Genomic DNA, 26,801 nt, shown 5'->3' on the forward strand with positions numbered 1-26,801 from the left:
CTAGGTGGTCTGGAGTTGGGACCCGGTCCTATTTGTCTACCCTTTTATATGCATTACTTCAACTTTGATATACAGTAAGGTTTTTAATATAGGCAGTATAGGTACCGTCCCAATTTAGGGTCACCTTGCCGCTGGTGGGACGGCTTGTATACTTTTTTTGATCAAAAATAGTTCACTAAGTACCCTATATTTATTATGCAACTTTGCTTTACATTTATATATAATGATGGTAGGGTATGAGATATATTTTTGTCTTTTGTAGGTTTTGCTTCTTTTTGCTAGTGTGAACATGCTCCTATTTCTTGCATGTCTACCATCTTAGACCTCAGTTCACATTGCTTGGTTTTTTGTCTTGTTTGCATTCTGTGCAATTTAAGGGTGTGGCATCCCCTTTGTTGAGCTGATTAGTATATATGTAGCTTACCACGGGCCTAGGTGGTCTGTAGTTGGGACCCGGTCCTATTTGTCTACCCTTTTATATGCATTACTTCAACTTTGATATACAGTAAGGTTTTTAATGTAGGCAGTATAGGTACCGTCCCAATTTAGGGTCACCTTGCCGCTGGTGGGACGGCTTGTATACTTTTTTTGATCAAAAATAGTTCACTAAGTACCCTATATTTATTATGCAACTTTGCTTTACATTTATATATAATGATGGTAGGGTATGAGATATATTTTTGTCTTTTGTAGGTTTCACCTCTATATACAGTAGATAACACAGGCTCCACCATTCACAATAGGTGATATCACAGCTCACCTCCTCCTCCTGTACAATGACTGATAACACCTCTATATACAGTAGATAATACAGGATCCATCATTCACAATAGGTAATATCACAGCTCACCTCCTCCTCCTGTACAATGACTGATAACACCTCTATCTACAGTAGATAACACAGGATCCACCATTCACAATAGGTAATATCACAGCTTACCTCCTCCTCCTGTACAATGACTGATAACACCTCTATATACAGTAGATAACACAGGATCCACCATTCACAATTGGTGATGTCACAGCTCACCTCCTCCTCCTCCTCCTGTACAATGACTGATAACACCTCTATATACAGTAGATTACACAGGATCCACCATTCACAATAGGTGATGTCACAGCTCACCTCCTCCTCCTGTACAATGACTGATAACACCTCTATATTCAGTAGATAACACAGGATACACCATTCACAATAGGTGATGTCACAGCTCACCTCCTCCTCCTCCTGTACAATGACGAATAACACCTCTATATAATACAGTAGATAACACAGGATCCACCATTCACAATAGGTGATGTCACAGCTCACCTCCTCCTCCTCCTGTACAATGACGGATAACACCTCTATATACAGTAGATAACACAGGATCCACCATTCGCAATAGGTGATGTCACAGCTCACCTCCTCCTGTACAAGGGCTGATAACACCTCTATATACAGTAGTCATGTAAATTGTAAAAACATAATTTTTTAAGTGATACATTCTAACATAAAAACCCTCTTTAATCAATAAATTATTTTCCAATAACACATTCGCTATTTTCCTGAGCAGCAATCGTGCACACTGTGTCGTCGTGCACACTCACATACACACTGTGTCGTCCTCACAGCCCCTGAAGTTGCCAATTAGAAAAACTGAGTAGAATCCAGAATCAAGGGGACAAGTTTACATAAGAAAGACTAGGTAACTTGTGTAACAAACAAACAAAAACACAATGACAAATGAAGAATCTTACACAATTTTCAGTTTATTTATTTTGATTTTCCATCACAATAAATTTCATTTTTTCCTCCATTTTTCCAGCTGTTTTATATAACACTATTTTCCTTGATCGGTTATTAAAGGACACCATAAATACACGGGGGTTTCCATATAAATGTTACATTTTTATGTGCAATTTTCCCAGAGTATTTATTTTAACAATGAAACGGTTCCAAAGTGATGTGTTTCAATATGGAAAAATGGGATGTACAAAAAACAAATTCACACACATACAACGTGAAAAATAATAAGAGATGCATTGCTGAAGCATAAGCGGGCTGACAAAAATCATTTTGAGTTTTGATTTAATCCATCGTATACTTCTTGCCTTTTTTTCTGGATTGGCTGCAACAATAAAAGAGAAGAGCGTTTATTAACTCGAAATAAAAAGTACAGCCATTCTAGTCCTTCTGGTAGGGCGAAAAATATTAGATGAGTCGGAAGTCAACAATTCCAAAGTGGAAATCCTCAAATTCTACCCCTCATGTAAAACTGTGTGTATGTCACTTTAAGAAAGTTTCTTCTTACTTTTGCTATTATGTGTTATGTACCATGTCATGTGGTGCCTCCCCCCCTTTTTTTTCTGCCAGTGTCTCTATGGAGGACTAGCAAGGGCGGCACATGGAGTAGCCACGATACTCATTCTGATATTCTTGGTGGCCAGCTTTCAGTCGTAGGTGCCCAGTATCAGTGCAGGACCAGTTTGGTGCTGGCATGAGAGGGTAGAGGGGAGTCTATAAAAAGTTAATGTTTGAGGTCAGGAAAAGAGAGGAGGGTCCGTGGTACCCTGCTAGTGAAATACCTCTTAACAAAGCAAACTGCACTCCAGCTATGAGGCTCCTGAGTTTTGAGCAGAAGTTCATAGCTGCTAGTATACGTTCCCTCCACTTTGTCAACTTTGGTGACAATTTTTTTGTTCTTACCAAAATGCATTTATTTTGGGCTAAATGTTGCACCATTGACTTTCAATAGCCTGTGTGTTGCACTGTCTATTGTTGGTTGCAGCATGAGTTAACTGAGAATCCATCAGTGAGCTCATATTAACGATCCAATGGTCCCAACTCTTTATTTTATTATCTAAAAATGGCCTCGGGGAGTGGAATAACCATGTGTAACGAATTACTGAGGAGCGTGCCGGTAGACTATATGGAGACAGAGTGGCATGGAGAATGGGTGTCAGTGAGCTTGTGGGGGAAACCAGAGTAAATAGTAGTCAGAAAATCCCTACATTTTAGGTATTTGAGTATTAAATAATAAAAACCGCCGCAGTCATTTCCATTCCAAATATGTCGCATCGTGTTCTTCTATATTTACCTCGTAATCAGGATTGGGAACAGGGGGAGGAAGTTCTTTGTTGCCTGTATGATAAAAAATAAAAAATCATAGTGTTTACACTCTGTATGCAGAAATTAAAGAGGACCCGTCATTTGCCAAAAATATTATTTATTTGTTGCCGCTGTTCTCCTGAATGCGGCGTTATTTTGCTTATGTTCCTGCGACTTTCCATTCCTGAGATATGGCCCCTTCTTTCCCATTTGTAAATCTAGACTTTTTAACAAATGGGCGTGGCCCTCAACTCTTCTCTGTGGTCACGCCCAGTTGACTAAAAAGACCTACAGGGAAGAAGGGTCCATATCTCAGGAATGGAGAGGCGCAGAAATAAAAGGAAAACAGAGCCGGATTCAGAAGAACAGCGGCATTTACCCTAGGTAATAAAATAATTTTTTGTTATGCAAGTGAAAAGTCTTATTTAAATCCATAGATAATTTACTTTTGTGCCTTATTGGATACCTTTTTTGCGAGCTCCTTTGGCAAACCCATTTTCTCGAGTTTGAGCAGGTTTTTTCTTACAGAACATATACACAAAAACACAAACTCCAATGGTGATCAGGCAATCAGCGATCACAACAGAAGCCACCATCAGAAAGGAGACCTCCGTGCAGGTTTCACAAACTACAACAGAGAGGAGAACATGACTTCAGATGTGGCTACAAGAACATCGTACAATGCAAGATGAGGGCATTTTCTGTCTCCCATTGTTACCTGCTAACAAAAATGTTTGTTATTTTGTAAACATGTTCTATCTCAATATTTCTACATTGCTGATATGTTAGATCTATATGTAGAGTTTCCTGTGGTTGAAGCTTTCCCCCTTAAGTTGCGGTTGTTTTCCTGGGAGTTTTGGTCCCAGAACCATGTTATTGAAAATTATAGCCGACCCTCCAGTGAAGAGGTGTCTTATGTGGTGTGAGCTTGGATCCAGAGTGTGATGGTGCGGTGCCGCTCAGGGTGTACTTAGGAAGATAGCCCCCTTGCTTAAGTGGTCTCCCTCTGAGGAGTCTTCATAACTGTGCCAAAACTTCCAGCATAGGCAAAGCCAACTACAACTGGAGATTGAGAAACAAAAAGTGTACAGGTTGAAATGAGGCAGTCCTTACATTAGAAGTCCAGGTAGGTCTTCCGGATTCTAGGGATCCAAAACTAAACCACTAGCAAACGTCAAGATCCTTTAAGAAGAGTCGCCACTAATAGCTACATTATTTTATTTCAGCCTCTAACTGGTGAGGCTTTGGGTCTCTCCAGGGGTACAACACTTGTGCACTTCTTCAGATGTGTAACCAATATGTCTGTGTCCCTTGTTGGAAGTGTAACCATTAAGCTTGCGTCTCTCCAGAGAAATCTAAAGAAGAAGACTGTTGCATTCTAATACCGTCTGTCCACCACACTTGAGTCATTTTTCCGATGTGTAACCATTACAGAGGACTTGTTACCAAATTTGTCATGTTGAAGTGGACACACAATGTAATTGTGGCTGCAAAGGGGTATAAAAAGTGTTGTTGTTTTTTATTTTGCTTCTCCATTGTGGAGATATTAGCAATGTAAGTATCTGGTGTCTAATGAGTTAACTTTTTTTAAGTCCAAGTGGGTGATATCGGATAGTGTTCACAGGGGGGGGGGTGTACTTCTTCTCCCTGTATGATGCTGACCAATCATAAGCAGGCAGCAGCACTCAATGGAAAGAAGAACACGCCTCCACCATAGTTGAGAGCGGTGTCTCTGTGTGAGATGTAATGATAGAGCCCTGATCTCCTGGTCTAACCTCCTGCATGGGTCAGTGTGAGGGGAGAGGAAGGCTATGTGCACACGGTCAGTACTGTCAGCGCTTTGGACGCAGCATACTCTCTGCACGCAGGTGAATCCGCATGTGTTCATTGGACCGTGCAGATTCACTGCAATCAATACATTGCACTGATTCTCTTATGGAGACTAGCAACTCCGCATTGACATGCTGCGGTCTGTGAAGACGCATGGCATGTCCGTGTCCGCGGGTGATCCGCAGGTGCACGGAGACTCATAGTGGGCACGGGATTTCTTGAAATCCCATCCACTCTGCTTGTAATGTAGAACACTGTGGTTTGCACGCAGCGCAAGTGCGCTGCATCCAATCTGCAGAGTTTACTGATCGTGTGCACATACCCTTAGTGCAGCTGAGTTTAGTAGGGGGAGGCGTTGCTGAGCTGTGACATCACCTACTGTGAATGGTGGATCCTGTGTTATCTACTGTATATAGAGGTGTTATCAGTCATTGTACAGGAGGAGGAGGTGAGCTGTGACATCACCTACTGTGAATGGTGGATCCTGTGTTATCTACTGTGTATAGAGGTGTTATCAGTCATTGTACAGGAGGAGGAGGTGAGCTGTGATATCAGCTATTGTGAATGGCAGATCCTGTGTTATCTACTGTATATAGAGGTGTTATCAGTCATTGTACAGGAGAAGGAGGTGAGCTGTGACATCTCCTATTTGTGAATGTTAGATCCTGTCTTATCTACTCTATAAAGATATATATACAATATACGGATAGCTCAAATATACAAATCTCAGTCTTTACTATAATACTATTTGGTAAATCTTTATGCATTTTTTCTTACCGTATGCATGTAGATAGAGGAAGTCATGGTTGCACTTGTGTAACCCATTTTTATCTGAAGAGTAATTTTCCAGGATCTTCTGGTTTTTATTTTCATTCAGGGTTTTCTGGTTCTTCTTTTCTTTATCATCTATGTAATTTTGACCACTAGGACAGGTAATTGTCACTACGAGTCCTGTGATATCCACCTGGAATTTGTGATCTCGATCTTCATCTGTTGTAACACACAGAAAAGTGGTAAATTGACAAACAGAACTGAATTCCTGCTTCCTAAGTAATTACCATAGTGATATGTTGCAATTTAGTAAACACCATTTTTGCTAAAAAAAAAAAAAAAAATTGACATTTTTGTTCTTTCTTACAAAAAAATTGGAGTAAATGATACTACAAATCAAAGCACAAAACCGGTATAAATATAATTTTCTAGTGCAAAAGCAGGCAAAGATGGGCCAAATTCTTTAAGAGACATGAACCTGTTAAAAAATTGTGGCACATTTTAATAGATCATGGAATAGTTTAAGACTGGAGAATGGAATTTCCCCCAAAGTTTTTAAAGCACATAATACATCTGGCGCAACACAGGTGCACCCCTGAAAACTATAAGTCCTGGTATCTTTTGTGGCACAAATTTTTCCTTCCAACCCAACAAAGCCAGCTCCATTTTAGGTATTTCCATTTCCGCTGGTATCTGCTATAATTTTGCTTAGAGCTGAGGCCAAAAGAGGTGCAGTCAGTAAGTGGGGTGGGGAATGCAACCTGGTGGGGTGAGAGACGCAACGTGTGGCGGAAAGGGGGAGCAGTTTTGCTTTGCATCGTGTGGCTATAAAAGAACATGATCACCATAACTCCTCAGCATACAGTGCTGGGAATTAATGTCTTAGAGCGAAGGCAAATTTCTATATTTTTCCACTTATAAGTCAATCACTAAACAATTGTGTCTTGCTGGACAACCTCTCTTAGAATGCTGTTCAGATTAATCCATGTGTGAAGGCATGAAAACTCCAGAAGCCATAGGGCAACCATTCTCCTGAAATGTGCAAATGGCCCTTAGGAGAAGGAGAGGCTTCCCGGACTCTAAGAGGAGTTGGCAAATCTCCCATACGTTACCTAAACCTTACAGACAGTAGGTTTTGGGGGTCTAAAGATGCACCCAAATTCAGGGAGCATTCACAAAACATAGAGAGGACTCGATTGAGAAAGAGGAGGCACAGGGAGCTTTTCTTATCAAACGTCAGCCCAAAAGATTGGCAAGTATGGGTCAACTGGTTCTTTAAGTTTGGGTACGTCAGTATGGGACTGAATCAGGAGATATTTTCCCCTAGAATAAATGCTTTCACTGGATTTACTTCCATATTAAATTGGTGGTGTAAAGAGGTACAGTAGATACCCAGCAATTTCTACCGGTGCCAGCTTAGAGCTTTCACCAAGATGTTTTTAGAAATGGCACAATCCCTTGGATATGGGCTCACTTATAGCAGTGATAATTTAAGAAGCACCAAAGGGGTTGAATTTTTAATTTTTTTTCAATGACTGACATTAGGAATTACAAAGGATCAATAGATATTGAAATACTTTTTTTTTCAAAACTGCATTTTCATGTAACGATCATCTGCAGCCAACTAGTATGGGGTTCAGAAACGTAAGCCACAATTACACGGGCGAATCAGCCCAAAAGTCCACCTGCGCTCATTACAAGGGCAAATGCATACAGTATGGGGGCACACAGTAAAATGGTCCTCATATAGATGGGCAGCACATGCCGCTTACACATTGACCGACAGTGATTATATCGATGATGGATCATGAGTGTCTTACCTAGACTTTGATCTTGGGCCAAAAAGTGATCTGAAACACAAATGAACACATTCTCTATCAGTCACATAATAATATGAGTGAACGCTTAATCCATCTTACCCTGCATCTTAATAAATGTCCCCAAACGTAATGCAATATCTGATAATTATCTGATCAGCTGTGAAATAAACCCTATGTCTTCTAAAAAAATATCATTTTCCAAGCCATGAAAAGAAAAGCAAATTAAAGACAAGGACAAAAATGTTTCTGTGTAAATGTTTTTAACTTTTTGTTTACCTTCACAACTTTTTGACAATCGTAACTTTTTCATTATTAGTTACATTTACGTTCCATTTTTGCTGGATGAGTTTCTTATTCAGTAAGATCATTTTTGCATCGCATTTTAAACTATTTTTTTTTATAAAGATCAGGTATACAGTATGTCCTGTCTAATGTTGTGAAAGGAAGGCACAAAATAATATTCATTTTTGCCCACAACACGGAGCACAAAAATCAGATATTGTGCAGTATTTCTATTTTACAGGAAAGACTAACAGCACATTCATTTCTTATTTATTTATTGATTTTTTTTTTTTTTATAATTCTTCCTTGACACAGACAGGAGAAAACTTAATTGATCAGGATGCTCATTTTGGGGGGGAGAAGAAGACGATTATTGGCATTCCTAATGCATTTTTAGATGGGTCGACTTCGGCACTATTTAAGCATCGTTCTATCAGCACTCGTTTATTGGTCTTTTTACACAGATTGTGGGAACTGTTAATATGATCCTTCTCTATCCCCATACAGTATTATGTTCTCGGCAGCACATCTTTGCTTACAAAGAGAGATGTGCTGCCGATAGTGATGATTGTTATGCTGGCATACACAATCTGACCCTCTGATGATCAAGCTTTTTTCTCCTTCATCAAGTGGTCACTGACATGTTTACACGTGTCGATTTTCGGCTCAGCTAAATGGGCTTTTAGAATGTTAGAATGTTCAATAGTTTAGAATCGGGAAGGTTACAATGATATCTTTTTGTTTTAAGAGAAGCCGCCGCCTCTTCCTCTCTCCTTTAAAAAAAACATGAATACTCGGCTTATTATTGGGGAGTCGGAAGAGATCGCTGATGGCAGTGTCGGACTGGAGTGCCAAAGAACCACCAGTAACATTGACTCTGGGACCCCATTGTTCATCTACATGCAAATTTTACATTATCCTCTTTCACAAATGTACCTATGCTTCTTTAGAATAATAAACTGCATAGTTTATTGAATGAGGAGATGCCAACTTTTTTTGTACATGGTGAATCAAATGTATTGTGCCTACAATTGCTTATACAGGGGCGGATGTAGAGGAGTTCTCTTGCAAAGAGGCCTACCGGGGGATTTACCTGCTCACCCGTGAGCCAGTCCGAGTATGGCGGTTGGCTAAATCTCATGTGCTTGGGCGCCTTAAGTAAAGACCACCATCGTCTTGTTGTAGCAATACTCCCAACCAGGAGGCAATTAGGAATGCAGCACAGTCACATTAACATTAATGAAATTGCACTGCAACTCACAACACAGCAAGTGTTCAATTTTTCCACCGCAAAGGAGAAGATCATGGTTGGGTCCCCAGTACTTGGACCATCCACTGATCAGACATTTATAGTATGTTTAGTTGATTTATTGGGAGTGCAAAAACTACTTTAATGGGGTATCCCATATACAGCTCTGACAAAAATTAAGAGACCACTGCAAAATTTTCATTTTCTCTGATTTTTCTCTTTATAGGTATATTTTTGAGTAAAATGTACATTGTTGTTTTAGTCTATAAACTACTTGACAACATGTCTCCAAAATTCAAAGCTAAAAATTTTGTATTTATTTGCAGCAAAATGATAAAGCGTCAAAATACTAAAAAAGAAACAGTGCTTTCAGACCTCAAATTACTCATGTTTTAACTCAGGAACAGTTCAGAAATAAATATTTGGTGGACTAACCATGATTTTTAATCACAGCTTTAATTCGTCTTGCTATGCTTTTCACCAGTCTTTCCATGCTTTCCAATAGAAAACTGTTCAGTGGTCTCTTAATTTTTGCCAGAGCTGTATGAACATCCCAAATATATGCCTTAGAGGTGTAGAAAAATTGGGGCTTCCAGGAACCCTGTTTACCAAATGACAGCAAATGTCCATTGAATTTCATAGAAAAGTGATGGTTCATCTGTGTGACCATCTCCTTTAAAGTTTATGGTGGTTGCAGAAAAAAATTATGCAAACCAAGAGAGTGAATAAAATTGTCATATAAACACACATACAAACATAGGCTTCTTAATGAAATAATTAAATATTTTGCTGAAAAAAGTCATTCAATTAATATAGAAGGAATTCCCATCTCTGCATACACCTCAACCCCTTACATGAAGTTTCGGGTTTCGCGGAAGAAAAGAGGAATTAATTCCAAGAAATCTGACTATGATCATACTGGCAGTTGTGATAAACTGTGGGATCTCTAGAAAATAGAAAAATCATTCGAAGAAATAAGCCTTTGATCTTTAGTCTTATTTTTTAAACTTTGTCTCAAAAGTGTTTCTACCTTTGATCCAATGAGACGTAAAGAAAAATTAGGCAATAGCGTTCGTTTGTAGTCTCTGTCCATGGAGACATAAAGGACACAAAACTGAAGAAAATCCTTAGAGAAGACCATTTTTTTAAAGTTTTTGTCAAAGAGATGTGTGAAATAGTTTGGTACTGAGACCCCATCAACCTCTATTACATCTGTACATGTCTCATGCAACAATGAAGCTTGGACTAGTCTTGTGGCCAAAAACAACGTGCTTCATAATGTTTTTCGAGCCGTGAGGACAATGTACGTCAAGAGTAACTTTTTCCTTCATTTCCACTACCATAGCTCTTTTGTGGAATCAATCCCACCTTTGCTCCCCATGTGCATAAGAAAGCTTCAGGTATCTACGACCTGCTCACCAGTATTCCTTCCTTGGACCAGTTTTGATTGATACTAACCATACAAGGAACATCTCACAATACCTGTGATTTTGGAGACTCTCTGACCAAGATGTCTAGCAATCATGTTTAGCAACAACAATGAATCTCACACAAGTCTTGGACCAAAAGCATTTGCACAACCTTTTTTGAGCTGTAATTTTAATGTATGTCAACAACAAAACTTTTCCCCTAATTTCCATTATCATTAGCTCTTCTGTGGAATCGGTCCCACTTTTGCTCCCCATGTGCTTGAGAAAGATATGGGCACCCACAACCCTGTCACCAGTTGTCCTTCCTTGGACAATCTATGGTAGATGCTAGCTGTTATGATTGTATAACAAATCACATAGGGAAAAAGAGGTAAAACACTAAAAAACCTGCAACTGACTCTGCTGGTTCCTGTACAGACTAGAGATACTGACCATGCAGTCCATAGCGGTTCCAACGTCGTCTGGAACAGCCCTTACAACAGACTAAACGATGGCAGCTCGGACTTATGCTGCCATCACCAGCAGGAAACACCATCAGGGGGAAAGTATATAAAGCCGAACCCAAAAGGTGATAGGGCAGACAAATGAATACATGAAAACACTTGTCAACCTAAAAAGACTTAAGCAAGAATACAAGACAATAAACACCCAGAGAAAAGGTGTAGCTGCTGTGGCTCAGTGGACAGAGAAGCCGACCACAAAGCGCAGGCTCAAGGGTTCGAACCCAGACGCATGACATTAGCCATACAAGGAACATCGTACAAGACCTTTACTTTTGGGAACTCCATAACCAAGACATCTAGCCATCACCAGTTGGCTTTGTCATAGTTGCTCCGATCTTTACACTTACACATTTTCCTGCTGCAATCAAATTAACCTCAAAAGCTGATTGTTCCTTTGAAGACCAATACATCACACGCTGGGGATAATATATACTACTTATCTCTACATGCAGAAATAGTCTGACGCAGGAGTAAACACTTCCTGTGAACAATCAGTGATGGACTCATTTAGTGCTCCCTCTTTGCGTTTGAAAAAGAGGTTCTTCAGCAGGTACAGTGTTCCAAATGATACAAAACACATCTCTAATAATGTAAATATTTTAGACGTTGGAAAAAGTTCTGGTTATATTAGTGGTGGACAGAATTATCCCTCAAAGAGTTGAGATGTGTATTGTAAGGAATAATGTACCCTCCACCATAAATTATAAAGATTATTATTTGTCACCCTGATATTCTGAGCTCAGCCTGCAGCTTCATTTATAAGTGGCCACAAAAGTCATTTATTCTTTATAATTTACAGCAGGGGTAGAGTATGATATAGAAAACTTTTATAACCATATTGGATGAACTTGTAGAATTCTTGGCCTATTTTAATCCATTTAATGAGGAGTTCTCCAAAGAGAAAAGAACAAATCATCTCTAAAAAAGTTTAAAGAGTAACAGCATTTTCACAAAATGTAGACACATCAGAAGTTTTGATCAGTGGGGTCTTGGAGCCGAAACCCTGGCCATTTACTACAGTAAAGGGCAGAAGTGTTCAGCAGGGCTTTGTTTCTACTCGGTAGGTGAAGCAAGACTTACAAACTTTCTATGGACTGGAGGAGAGGAGCACACGGCTCAACACTTCTGCAACTTCATTTTAGTGATCGGTGAGGGTCTCAACACCTCAACCTCAACCAATAAAAACTTCTGATTTGTCAAAAGTTTTGTGAAAGTGCAATTACACTGTAACTATCGATGTGATGCATATACGTGAACCATAATTATGATAATGTCATTGTGCAAAATACTCATGTGCTCATTATATTTTCAAAACGTTGCCACCACTTACACTTTTTGGAAAATATTCAATTAATATATGAAATAATCTGCCATTTTATTATTCTGATTAATTAGGATTGCACGCTTGGCACTAGACCTGATACATTACCTTATAATTTTCTTAATTAGAATGATTTTAGAAGTCTTTCTAGAAATTTTCCTGCTCAATTCAGGCATCAGTTCAAAATAACAGTTTGTCCATCCGTATATGTATTTAATAATTGACCATATTCATATACTATAGAGTTATGCAAAAAAAATTAAGATTATCAGCAGTTTAAGAAGATTCATTATCTTTCTGTCTCTGTATATTTTGTCGCCTTATTGTTTTTTTAATTTGTCTTATAGCTTGGGAAAAAAAAAAGTAAAAAGGAATGAAGATTAGAGAAAGAAACATACAAGAAGAGCACAATATAAAATGACAAGAAATATGATTGTAATATATATATATATACACAACCCCAGGCAAAAATTATGAAATCACCGGTCTCGGAGGATGTTCATTCAGTTGTTTAATGTTGTTGACAAAAAGCAGATCACAGACATGGCACAAACCTAAAGTAATTTCAAATGGCAACTTTAGGGCTTTAAGAAACACTAAAAGAAATCAAGATTAAAAATGTGGTACTCAGTAAGGGTAATTTTTTTCAGACCAAGCAGAGGGAAAAAATTATGGAATCACTCAATTCTGAGGAAAAAAATATGGAATCACCCTGTAAATTTTCATTTCCAAAAACCAACACCTGCATCAAATTAGTTCTGCTCGTTAGTCTGCATCTAAAAAGGAGTGATCACACCTTGGAGAGCTGTTGCACAAAGTGGACTGACATGAATCATGGCTCCAACACAAGAGATGTCAATTGAAACAAAGGAGAGGATTATCAAACTCTTAAAAGAAGGTAAATCATCACGCAATGTTGCAAAAGATGTTGGTTGTTCACAGTCAGCAGTGTCTAAAATCTGTACCAAATACAAACAACATGGGAAGGTTGTTAAAGGCAAACATACTGGTAGACCAAGGAAGACATCAAAGTGTCAAGACCGGAAATTTAAAGCAATATGTCTCCACAACAGGAAATGCACAACAAAACAAATGAGGAACGAATGGGAGGAAACTGGAGTCAATGTCTGTGACCGAACTGTAAGAAACCGCCTAAAGGAAATGGGATTTACATACAGAAAAACTAAACATAAACCATCATTAACACCTAAACAGAAAAAAACAAGGTTACAATGGGCTAAGGAAAAGCAATCGTGGACTGTGGATGACTGGATGAAAGTCATATTCAGTGATGAATCGCGAATCTGCATTGGGCAAGGTGATGATGCTGGAACTTTTGTTTGGTGCCATTCCAATGAGATTTATAAAGATGACTGCATGAAGAGAACATGCAAATTTCCACAGTCATTGATGATATGGGGCTGCATGTCAGGTAAAGGCACTGGGGATATGGTTGTCATTACATCTTCAATAAATGCTCAAGTTTACATTGATATTTTGGACAGTTTTCTTATTCCATCAATTGAAAGGATGTTTGGGGGTGATGACATCATCTTTCAAGATGATAATGCATCCTGCCATAGAGCAAAAACTGTGAAAACATTCCTTGAAAGAAGACACATAAGGTCAATGTCATGGCCTGCAAATAGTCCAGATCTCAATACAATTGAAAATCTTTGGTGGAAGTTGAAGAAAATGGTCCATGACAAGGCTCCAACCTGCAAAGCTGATCTGGCAACAGCAATCAGAGAAAGTTGGAGCCAGATTGATGAAGAGTACTGTTTGTCACTCATTAAGTCCATGCCTCAGAGACTGCAAGCTGTTATTAAAGCCAGAGGTGGTGCAACAAAATACTAGTGATGTATTGGAGTGTTCTTTTGTGTGTTTGTTTTTCATGATTCCATAATTTTTTCCTCAGAATTGAGTGATTCCATAATTTTTTCCCTCTGCTTGGTCTGAAAAAAATTACCCTTACCGAGTACCACATTTTCAATCTTGATTTCTTTTAGTGTTTTTAAAGCCCTAAAGTTGCCATTTGAAATGACTTTAGTTTTGTGCCATGTCTGTGATCTGCTTTTTTTCAACAACATTAAACAACTGAATGAACATCCTCCGAGCCCGGTGATTCCATCATTTTTGCCAGGGGTTGTATATGTATATATATATATATATATATATATATATATATATATATATATATATATATATATATATATATATATATATATATATATATATACACACACACACATATACATACAGTGGGGAAAATAAGTATTTGATACACTGCTGATTTTGCAAGTTTTCCCACCTACAAAGTAAGGAGAAGACTGTAATTTCTATTGTAGGTACATTTCACCTGTGAGAGACAGAATCTAAAAATAAAAAACAGAAAATCACATTGTATGATTTTTAAATAATGAAATTGCATTTTATTGCATGAAATAAGTATTTGATCACTTTTTCTTTAAGAAGTCTTCCTACTCTGCACTCATTACCTGTATTAATTACATCTGTTTGAACTCGTTACCTGTATAAAAGACACCAGTCCACACACTCAATCACACTCTAACCTCTCCACCATGGCCAAGACCAAAGAGCTGTCTAAGGACACCAGGGGCAAAATTGTAGACCTGCACAAGGCTGGGATGGGCTACAGGACAATAGGCAAGCAGCTTGGTGAGAAGGCAACAACTGTTGGCACAATTATTAGAGAGTGGAAGAAACACAAGATGACTGTCAATTTTCCTCGGTCTGGGGGTCCCTATAAGATCTTGCCTCGTGATTCTGAGAAAGGTCAGGAATCATCCCAGAACTACATGGTAGGACCTGGTCAATGACCTGAAGAGAGCTGTGACCACAGTCTCAAACATTACTACAACGTCATGGATTAAAATCCTGCAGGTCACGCAAGGTCCCCCTGCTCACGCCAGCACATGTCCAGGCACGTTGGAAGTTCACCAGTGACCATCTGGATGATCCAGAAGAAGCATGGGAGAAAGTCATGTGGTCAGATGAGACCAAAATAGAACTTTTTGGAATCAACTCCACTCGCCGTGTTTGGAGAAAGAAGAAGGTTGAATACAACCCTAAGAAAGCCATTACAACCGTGAAGCATGGTGGGGGAAAACATCATACTTTGGGGGTGCTTTTCTTCGAAGGCGACAGGACGACTGCACCGTATTGAAGGGAGGATGGATGGGGTCATGTATTGTGAGATTTTGGCCAACAACCTCCTTCCCTCAGTAAGAGCATTGAAGATGGATTATGGCTGGGTCTTCCAGCATGACAATGACCCGAAACACACAGCCAGGACAACTAAGGAGTGGCTCCGTAAGAAGCATTTCAAGGTCCTGGATACAATAGGAAATCTTTGGAGGGAGCTGAAACTCAATGTTGCCCAGTGACAGCCCCAAAACCTGAAAGATCTGGAGAAGATCTGTATGGAGGCGGTGGCAAAATCCCTGCTGCAGTGTGTGCAAACCTGGTCAAGAACTACAGGAAACGTCTGACCTCTGTAATTACAAACAAAGGTTTCTGTACCAAATATTTAGTTCTGTTTTTCTATTGTATCAGATACTTATTTTATGCAATAAAATGCAAATTATGTAAAAATCATATAATGTGATTTTCTGGATTTTTTTTAAGATTCTGTCTCTCACAGGTGAAGTGTGGCTGCGATAAAAATTACAGACCTCTCCATTCTTTGTAGGTGGGAAAACTTGCTAAATCGGCAAAGTATCAAATACTTATTTTCACTATATATATATACACACACACACATACAGGTGCATTTCACTAATTTAGAATATCATCAAAAGTTAATTTATTTCAGTTCTTCGATACAAAAAGTGAAACTCATATATTATTTAGAGTCATTACACACAGAGTGATCTATTTCACGTGTTTATTTCTGTTAATGTTGATGATTATGGCTTACAGCCACTGAAAACACAAAAGGCATTATCTCAGTAAATTAAAATATTTAACAAAGAACACCTGCAAAGGTTTCCTAAGCATTTAAAAAGGTCCCTTAGTCTGTTTCCGTAGGCTCCACAATCATGGGGAAGACTGCTGACTTGACAGATGTCCAGAAGGCAGTCATTGACACACTCCACAAGGTCCCAGAGTCTGGAGGAAGAGTGGAGAGGCCACAATCCAAGCTGCTTGAGGTCTAGTGTGAAGTTTCCACAATCAGTGATGGTTTGGGGAGCCATGTCATCTACTGGTTTAGGTCCACTGTGTTTTATCAAGACCAAAGTCAGCGCAGCCGTCTACCAGGACATTTTAGAGCACTTCATGCTTTCCTCTGCCGACAAGCTTTTTGGAGATGGAAATGTCATTCTCCAGCAGGACTTGGCCCCTGTCCACACTGCCAAAAGTACCAATACCTCGTTTACACATAACAGTATCACTGTGCTTGATTGGCAGCAAACTCGCCTGACCTTAACCCCACAGAGAATCTATTATAGAGAATCTATGGGGTATTGTCAAGAGGAAGATGAGACCCCAGACCCAACAATGCAGAGGAGCTGAAGGCTGCTATCAAAGCAACCTGGGCTTCCATAACACCTCAGCAGTGCCACAGGCTGATCGCCTCCATGCCACATTGCCACATTGATGCAGTAACTGATGCAAAAGGAGCCCGACCAAGTATTGAGGGCATTTACTGAACATACACTTCAGTAGGACAACAATTAGGATTTTAAAATCATTCTTCAAGCTGTTGTTATAAAGTATTCTAATTTACTGAGATAATGACTTTTGTGTTTTCATTGGCTGTGAGCCATAATCATCAACATTAACAGAAATAAACACTTGAAATAGATCACTCTGTAATGACTCTATATAATATATGATATTCTAATTTAGTGATATGTACATATATATATTTTATCTTTCTTAAACTTACTACCCAAGCTTATCAGAAACTTAAGTTAAACTTAAAACCCAGTATAGTCTAATAGTTGGAAGACATTTTTGTTTTTCAGGTTATTTAGTCATTTATTTCTTATATTAGACGCTTACAAAAGGAAGTTAGAATCAAAACAAGTCAATTGAGACAAAGCCAAAGTTGAGGTCTAAAACGACTGGAAATTGCTAGAATTTCCTAGATAATACACTTAGTCCAGTGGATCGGGTACATTAAAGTAATAAAGAACAATGACCTAAGAAATGTACTTCTAACTCAAAGGAGTTATTTAAGGGTTGGACAATTTGCCTTTCCTTTCATTATATTTTTTTTTTTGCAAAAGTATAACTGGATTTTAAAAAAGAAAAAGGGAAACTTTTTCTTTTTTAACTTTTGTTTTACTAAAGTTAATTTCCGCTTCTGCAAACAAAAAAAAAAATAGTAAAGGGAACACAGGTCTTAACTAGTCAAGAATTGTGAAAGGTAATAACATATATATTACCAAATGTTATGTGTTAGGAAATATCATTAAAATATATAACCTGGTCATAGGTTAAGCTGAACAAAGAAGCAGCCTGTTGCAGGTGCCACTACATTTTTGCTGCAGCCTTTACGGCCCCCATCTGTGATTAAGATATATACTTTTTATGCTTTAAAGACATTTGTTATTTTTTTCTGCTATATTTGAATGACATTTTTGGACTCATCTATTTACTCACCAATACAAAGTCCAACCAACAGCAAAGAAAGTATGACCCTCGGACTCATCATCTACAACTTTTTGTTTCAGACAGTGATGGATATTTATCCGGTATTTGCTATTTTTCTATCTTCTTTGACTATTTTCTCCTTGACTTCAATTCTTTTCACATTTCTCTACTTTCTGTTTGCTGAACTGAATCTCTTTGATGTGTCAATCTCCTTGTCTTTGGGCTTCCTGTCTCTCTGAGTCTTTTGGCTTCTCCTCCCCCCTTCTTGATCACTCTACCACCCCTATCTACACAATTCGCATTGCGAACACATCACCTGCATTTTCTCACATATGCGCAATACTAAAACCCACAGTTACAACCACATCGATTTTCCGAAGCCATTTTATTTAAAAATAGGTCTTTCCGGAATCAAAAAGCAACAAACGCTGCATAAGCAGATCATCCGAAAAACCCAACACCAATTACTAAGCCATTGATTTTCATTGTATTCTTTAATTTACGGTCACCCAAGGAGGTTGATTTACTTTAAAGAGGTTACCCAGTTTCTGTAAAATAATAAAAAAAACACAAAATAAACACTACTCACCTATTCAAACACACTGAAGATCCAATGCATACACTCCGGTGGTCCTTCCGGTCTTTGTGTGCAAGGGGTCAGCATGTGACAATGCCCTGACCTGATGAAGAGATCTCAGTAGGATCAAATCCTTGTGATTTATCCTTATCTTTTTGGTTAACCATTAAAAGTTATCAGCAGCTGATACCTGTCAATCTTTTGTATAGATTTTAGAATTGTCCATTCGTTAAAGGAGACGTTCAGGCTCAACATCGGTCAACCCTGACGCGCGCCTCTCCTTGGTCCTGTGAACATCAGCCTCAAAAATTGACATATCACTTTTTTTCCATGTAGAAAAAAACACTTTGAAAAGGGTAACACCATGTGCTTTACAATAGTACATACATATTCTGCCCAGGATCTGCCCGAAAAAAATGCAGCATAAAATGATCATAATGCACAGCAATGCCAAAACGACATTGCTGGGCACAAGTTCCATCTTTTATCACTTCCACTTTGGGGTTCGGAAATCCTGGAGTGGTTAAATTATGTGATATCCTCTTTCTTTAGGCGGCTGCCTGCACTCTCCATACTTCACAGTACAGAGTAAAAGACACTTGTGGTGGAGCCCCTGCAAGAACGATGGCAATACCACTTCTAGAAAATCTACTGCCGGCGTTTTCCTGAAGCGGCTTCGCCTGGCAAAACTTGGCAGCTGCATCGGTGTCTAAAAAGCACCATGTGCAAATAGCTTAATAGGGTTTTCCTAAAACCACACTTTAGGTGTGGTTTCCTACAGAAATTAATAGGAAGCTTATTTAAAGAGTATTTTTGGCTGTTTTTTATGCAGATTTTGGAGAAGAATCCACTCTAAAATGCACATAAAAGAAACTGAGTGAAGAAGCCCATAGGCCCGGTCTATCATATACTTGACACGTGGACCATACTAGGATCGGAAGACCTGGACAACCACCGTATCTACATAGTTACATAGTTACATAGTTAGTAAAGCCGAATAAAGACTTGCGTCCATCAAGTTCGACCTGTTAGTTCTGTAATTGCTAAAGTTGATCCAGAGGAGGGCAAAAACCCCAAATGATTTAGCCAATCTTCACCTGATGAAAAATTCCCTCCCGACTCTGAAACCAGCAGTCAGAATAAATCCCTGTATCAACCTACCATTTTATTCTATTTTTAAGTATATGCAGAAATCTGCCTGGTATCTAGAAAAGCATCCAGTCCCCGCTTGAACTGGTTTAGTGAATCCGACATTACCGTCTCCTCACTCAGTGAATTCCATATTCTCACTGCTCTTACCATAAAGAACCCCTTCCTATGCTGGTGCTGAAACCTTTTCTCTTCCAGTCTTAGTGAGTGCCCTCTTGTTACCGTAATATCCCTCCTTTTGAACAAATCCCGGGCAAGATCTCTATACTGTCCCCTAACATATTTGTACACATTTATTATGTCCCCCCTCAACCTTCTCTTTTCCAGGCTGAATAGTCCTAGTTTTGCCAACCTCTCTGGGTATTGCAGTCCCTCCATTCCCCTTATTAATTTTGTTGCCCTCCTTTGTACCTTTTCAAGCTCATTTATATCCTTTCTATATATTGGGGCCCATAACTGAGCACAGTATTCCAAGTGTGGTCTGACCAGTGCTTTGTACAGTGGAAGAACAATGTTCTCATCCTTTGCAGCTATACCTCTTCTGATACATCCCATTACCCTGTTTGCCCTTACAGCAGCGGCCTGACTTTGGGCACTCCAATTTAGTTTGCTATCAATCAAGATGCCCAAGTCCTTCTCCATCTCTGAATTCCCCAATGGTTTCCCATTCAGTGAGTACTGGTGACTTCCATTTTTCCTTCCCATATGTATGACCTTACATTTCTCCTCGTTAAACCTCATTTGCCATTTAATGCTCCACCTACCCAGCTTATCCAAATCCCTCTGTAGGTCTGCACTGTCCTCTTTTGTATTAATTGTTTTACATAACTTTGTGTCATCTGCAAATATTGATATTTTACTATTTATCCCGCTGACTATGTCGTTAATAAAGATATTAAATAACATTGGGCCTAGTACAGACCCCTGTGGTACCCCACTAGTGACGCTTACCCAATCTGAGTATATTCCATTTATAACCACCCTCTGCCTTCTATCCTTTAGCCAGTTAGCTACCCACTTGCAGACATTTTCCCCCAGCCCCATCATTCTCATTTTGTATACCAACCTATTATGTGGCACGCTATCGAACGCTTTTGAGAAGTCGAGATACACGACATCCACTGGTTCCCCCTGATCTACTCGAGAGCTAACCTCCTCGTAGAAGTCAATCAGGTTTGTTTGGCAGGAGCGATTCCTCATGAATCCATGTTGGTTCGGGGTTAATAGATTATTAGCATCAAGATGCTCCATGATTGCCTCATTAATAAAGCCTTCAAAAATTTTGCCCACAACGGACGTCAGACTCACCGGCCGATAGTTTCCGGTGTTACTTTTTCCTCCCTTTTTGAATATTGGCACTACATTCGCCTGTCGCCAATCAAGTGGCACAGACCCAGTCTCAACAGAGTCCTTAAATATAAGATATAACGGTCTGTCTATCACATTACTTAGTTCCCTTAGTACCCGTGGGTGTATGCCATCAGGTCCTGGTGATTTGTTTATTTTAATGTTACTGAGGCGTTTCTGTACCCCAGCTTGGGTTAGATTTGTCATACTTAGTGGAGGATTAATTTTGTCACTTCTCATTTCGCCTGTTAGTTCTTTTTCCTTTGTGAAAGTTGACGAAAAAAATTTATTTAATAGATTAGCTTTATCCTCATCTTTCTCTATGATTTTGCCTTCATCACTTTTTATCGGTCCAATATTATTCGATTTAATCCTTTTACTATTTATATACGTAAAGAACAGTTTGGGATTTGATCTACTTTCCCTAGCAATACGTCTCTCTGTTTCCTCCTTTGCTATTTTTATTTTTTTTTTGCAGGTTCTCGTTTTTTCCTTGTAACACATTAGTGCCTCCTTGCTGTTTTCCTGTTTTAATCTCTTGAATGCCTCTTTTTTGCTATTTAACGCCCCTTTTACGTTCTTATTCAACCATATTGGTTTCCTCTTATTTCTGGCCCTTTTATTCCCATACGGTATATACCTCTCGCACTGAGTATTCAGAATTCTTTTGAAGGTTTCCCATTTACTATTCGTATTTCCTTGATTAAGAACTTTGTCCCAGTCTATAAGTTGAAGGTTTTCTTTCAGCTGATCAAACTTCGCCCTCCTAAAGTTTAATGTTTTAGTTGTTCCCTTATTGATAACCCTACTGAAGGGCATTTTGAAATTGATAATATTATGATCGCTATTACCTAGGTGCCCCCCTATCTGTACCTCAGTTATTCTATCAGGCCTATTAGTCAATATTAAGTCCAACACGGCCTTCCCTCTCGTTGGTTCCTGCACTAGTTGGGAGAGATAATTATCCTTGATATTTGTCAAGAACCTTTTTCCTTTCTGCGATCTACAGGTTTCTGTTTCCCAGTCAATATCCGGGTAGTTGAAGTCCCCCATTACAATCACCTCATTATGTTTTGCTACTTTGTCTATTTGTCCTAATAGCAGTTTCTCATTCTCCTCTGTTATATTAGGTGGCTTATAGCAGACCCCCAGTAATATTTTATTATTATTTTTTGCCCCCTCTATCTCTACCCACATGGACTCGACCCCCTCTTCTCCCTCTCCTATATCTTCCCTTAGTCTGGGCTTTAGACGTGACCTTACATATAAGCAGACTCCTCCGCCCTTCCCCTGTTTCCGGTCCCTTCTAAATAAACTATAATCTGTTAAATTTACCGCCCAGTCGTAACTATCGTCTAGCCAAGTCTCTGTTATACCTACGATGTCATACCTCTCCTCCGATATAAGCGCCCGCAGCTCATCCGCCTTATTGGTCAGGCTTCTTGCGTTGGTCAGCATGCAAGATAAAACTTTGGGGTTATTTCGCATCCTATTCTTCTCTAACGATCTAACTGTACTATCCCCACCCCCCTCTCCACCCTCATTATATTCACTTCTCCCCTTCCCCCTTGCTTGCCTCACATCCCACCTATTTCCTTGGTCCCCCCCCCCCCCCCCCCCGTCTCTAGTTTAAAAACTCTACTGACTGGAGTTACCGGCCTCTTATGTAGGACGTGTAAAATCGGCCGAAAATTGCAAAAATCAAAAACGCTGTTAATGTAGACTTTCCAGTAATTTCATTTATTGTTTGAAAACTTTGCATTTTTTACTTTAATGCAGGACAATCTACATTAGAGGCATAATTCCTGGAACGGCTCAAGAAAACCGCAACCAAAAATTAGTATCAAAATCTAGACGTTCCCGCAGTAATTCCACAATGGCTGTGCTGACATGTGGCATTGTGGTGCGGTCTCAAAGAATTTGGCCTTAGGGTAGATTTATATGGAGTGTTATTGGTGCAGTTTTCTTTCATAGCATTGCCACACTGCAAAAACAGCAAGTACGAAGGCAAAGCTGTGTGAATGTGGTCTGTGGCTGCTTTCGCTGTTTTTTTATGTTGTTGCATGTTTCATACACAGCGGCGTAGTGTGGGTTGCCAGTGCCCAGGCCACCAAGTAATAATGTCCACCCCAAAACAAAAAAAAGTCCACTTTGGAAAGTTTTAATGACATCCAAAAAGTGCTAATGTTCCTTAGTGCCCTGTAAAATTAAATAAAGTCCCCTAAATACTCTTTGAAACAAATAATGCCCCTTTAGAACTTTTTAATTGCCCCTTGGTGCCCTATTAAATGTAATGATGACTTTAAAACAAATAATGTTACTCCCCACAAGAAAGTAAAGTTTATACTCTATTAATCTGAGCAGATGAGTTCTTTCTTCCCTGCACACAAAGTGGGCCTGGCACATGTGGCACAATGCAGTGACATAATTGCACCACCTTCGGGGGGACGCTGACATCTCATAGGCTATCAGGACGCAAAATGTTGAAGCACAGTATAACTATTCACTCCCCTAAAGTCAGTACTTTGTAGAGCCTCCTTTTGCAGCAATTACAGCTGCAAGTCGCTTTGGTTAAGTCTCTATGATCTTTCCACATTTTGCCACTGGGATTTTTGCCCATTCCTCAAGGCAAAACTGCTCCAGCTCCTTCAAGTTAGATGTTTTCCTCTGGTGAACAGCAATCTTCAAGTCTGACCACAGATTCTCAATTGGATTAAGGTCTGGGCTTTGACTCGGCCACTTCAAACCATTTACATGTTTCCCCTTAAACCAGTTGAGTGTTGGTTTAGCAGTATGCTTTGGATCATTGTCTTGTTGGAAGGTGAACCTCTGTCCCAGTCTCAAATCACTGACAGACTGAAACAGGTTTTACTCAAAAATACCCCTGAATTTTGCATCATCCATCTTCCCCTCGATTCGGACCATTTTCCCTGTCCCTGCTGCCGAAAAACATCCCCACAGCATGATGCTGCCACCACAATGTTTCACTATGGGGATGGTGTTCTTGGGGTGATGAGCTGTGTTGGTTTGGCTTCAGACATAGTGTTTACCTTGTTGGCCAAAATGTTCCATTTTGGTCTCATCTGACCACAACACCTTCCTCCATACATTTGTGGAGTCTCCCACGTCTTTTGGCAAACTCAAAATGAGTCTTACAATTTTTTGTGTGTAAGTAAAGGCTTTTTTCTGCCCACTCTTCCATAAAGGCCACCTCTATAGAGTGTACGGCTTATTGTGGTCGTATGGACAGATACTTCAGTCTCTGCTTGGGAACTCTGCAGCTCCTTCAGGATTACCTCTGGTCTCTGTGCTGCCTCTCTGATTAATGCCCTCCTTGCCCGGGCTGAGAGTGTTGGTGGGCGCCCTCTCTTGGCAGGTTTGTTGTGGTACCATGTTCTTTCCATTTGATGATAATGGATTTGATGGTGCTCCGGGGGATCATCAGAGACTGGGATATTTTTTTATAACCCAACCTACTTGTACTTCTCAACAGCTTTGTCCCTGACTTGTTTGGAGATCTCCTTGGTGTTCATGATGTTGTTTGGAGATCTCCTTGGTCTTCATGGTGTTGTTTGGAGATCTCCTTGGTCTTCATGGTGTTGTTTGGAGATCTCCTTGGTCTTCATGGTGTTGTTTGGAGATCTCCTTGGTCTTCATGGTGTTTGGTTAGTGGAGCCTCTTGCATAATGTTGTTGCAGCCTCTCTGGCCTTTCAGAAAAGGTAAAGTGTATATACTGACAGACATGTGACACTTAGATTGCACAAAGTTGGACGTCCTGTCACTAAGCATGTGACTTATGAAGGTAATTCCTTGCACCAGAAATTTTTAGGGGCTTCATCTCAAAACGGTTGAATACATATGCACGTGACAATTTTTATTTATTTGATCCCATGAATTGAATTTATTCCTATATTTTTCAAATTTTGCTTCACCAACTTTGACTAATTTAGTGCTGATGTTTCACACACAAATCGGATTACAAAAATATTTAAACACAGGTTGCAATGTAACAAAATAGGTAAAAAGCCAAGAGGGGTGAATATTTTTGCAAGCCACTGTACTATCAGTATAAGGGGAATTACATGAGCACCGGGTCGTACATGTGAAACATTTCAGTAGGCTTTATACGTGGGATTTGTGGAGCTGTGATATCTCAATACCGCCTTGCAACCTTCCCTTGATTTTCTGCACCAAGTCCAGATGAAGTGCATAAAAATCATGTCCTCACTGTTGGATAGAAGAAGCATTTGATTTTTATTTGCTTCATCTGGTTTCACTGCAAATCCAAAGATTGTTTTGCAAACTTTCCAGGAGTTTACAGTTGGCAACTCCATAAATAAAGAGCTGAATTTTCTTTTATCCATGGATGTTAAATAACCAGTCACCCCATACGTATTAGATGACCCAGCCGAGAACTATGTGACCAAGTTCCTATGACAAACTATTTCCCAGATTGCTTTCAGTCCTTCTTGAGTCCGTCACGCCTGCATTTGTCTGACAGAGATACATGTAAATACTAACCCCACCCAACGTAACAGGAGCTGCGTCTACAGGTGGGAACACCACTCCCCTGAACCTGTACAGACATTCCTCAGGAAGGACAGGCTTCCAAACTCACAGCCATGCCTGCTCTCAGCTCCTTCGGATTAGCCGTCCGGATAGCCCTGGTGGCTGCAGGTAAGTCCATACAACTTATCCGTCCTGCAAGTTGAGATCCATGAAACTAAAAGGATCCAAGAATATTCTAGTGAGGTCTTTAGTTTAAATAATGGCGTTGGGATTATTAACCCTATGATTACCCTTGGGCTTGGCCCTCTATGCTGTGACTCATTGGGGGGGGGGTAGTTGCACTCTGACCATTGGGTGTAGCGACCAGATTGGAGTCTTGATCGTGGTTGTTGCAGCCTCTCGTTGGGGTTTCTCCCTCCTGACGTCTGTCCGCTGATATGTCTCGTCTTGCCCTTTTCATATACATGTCCAACAGCTGCTACGTCAGGCAGTTATGCAATATGGGGGCTCTAAAAGGGACGCTCTAGATTGCAATCTATGTTAGAGGACTGCACAAACAGAAATTTCCCGGTTACAGCGTCATGGCTCCATTCGAAAAACTGTTTAAATTCACGGTCAAGTCGTGCACAAATTGTGGGTGCAGCCCTGTGTGTTCCCAGTATCACAGACGAGTGCAAAAGCCATGTAAAGCTAGCAGAGTGTCATCTGCAAAACGGACCAGACCTGTGCACGCTGTGATTATTTTATTTCTTACCTATATGGCGATTCAAGTGGAAAATCGCTCATGTGAACTCGCACGTTGAATTACAAGGCTCCGTGTGCGACCGACTAAACTTCTGTCCATCTGAATGCAGCCCTTCGATTTATTCAGACGTCTGTTTTTCACAGATAGACTGTGATGAGTAAATGTTCCATTGGCATGGGTTTTTTCAGTGTTTTTTTTTTTTTAAGAGGGACTGAGTGTTTAAAGACAAAAAAAAAGAACTCTACACCCGCACCACCAATACACCCCCAAAAATGGAGGCATATCAATGCAAATCAGTGGGTCTGTGGAAAAAAAAAAAGGATAGTGCACGGATACCACCAGTGGTGTAACTAGAGTCCGATGGGCTATACATATATATATGCCCTCCATCATGATGTATATGTTCCCCTTCCTGGCCCCATCCTGGTATATATATATCCCGCATCCTGGCATATATGTCCCTTATCCTGGGCCCCATCCTGGTATATATGCTCCTTATCCTGGTATATATATCCCCCATCCTGGGCCCCATGCTGGCATATATGTCCCTTATC

The 26,801-nt window shown here is 39.8% G+C and overlaps 2 protein-coding genes across 8 annotated transcripts in view; one reads left to right on the forward strand and one right to left on the reverse strand.

Annotated features, from left to right (window-relative positions):
• Positions 1 to 1,741: 1,741 nt before the first annotated feature.
• On the reverse strand, positions 1,742 to 25,993 carry CD3E (CD3 epsilon subunit of T-cell receptor complex). 7 transcript variants are annotated; one of them, XM_073657050.1, is made up of 7 exons: positions 25,851 to 25,975; positions 25,515 to 25,716; positions 7,513 to 7,542; positions 5,699 to 5,911; positions 3,558 to 3,719; positions 3,081 to 3,124; positions 1,742 to 2,111 (listed from the first exon to the last, which is right to left on the reverse strand). In XM_073657050.1, exons 2-7 carry the CDS (start codon positions 25,579 to 25,581, stop codon positions 2,055 to 2,057), a joined length of 573 nt encoding a protein of 190 aa, XP_073513151.1. In that variant the 5' UTR covers positions 25,582 to 25,716; positions 25,851 to 25,975; the 3' UTR covers positions 1,742 to 2,054. The 7 variants fall into 7 exon arrangements, with proteins under 7 accessions (XP_073513151.1, XP_073513149.1, XP_073513153.1 ...); XM_073657048.1 differs by lacking the exon at positions 25,515 to 25,716 and having other exon boundaries at positions 25,851 to 25,993; XM_073657052.1 differs by lacking the exons at positions 25,515 to 25,716; positions 25,851 to 25,975 and adding an exon at positions 22,383 to 22,428.
• LOC141172635 (myelin protein zero-like protein 2) overlaps positions 25,518 to 26,801 on the forward strand; it is a 50,128-nt gene continuing 48,844 nt past the window's right edge. The window contains exon 1 of the mRNA XM_073657055.1: positions 25,518 to 25,670. Within this exon, the coding sequence (XP_073513156.1) occupies positions 25,616 to 25,670 (55 nt within the window). The 5' untranslated portion in view covers positions 25,518 to 25,615. The remainder of the gene's footprint in view (positions 25,671 to 26,801) is intronic.

The sequence above is a fragment of the Phyllobates terribilis genome, unplaced genomic scaffold (assembly GCF_046119375.1).
Source record: "Phyllobates terribilis strain yellow unplaced genomic scaffold, ASM4611937v1 Scaffold_12__6_contigs__length_324123572, whole genome shotgun sequence".
NCBI lineage: Eukaryota > Metazoa > Chordata > Amphibia > Anura > Dendrobatidae > Phyllobates > Phyllobates terribilis.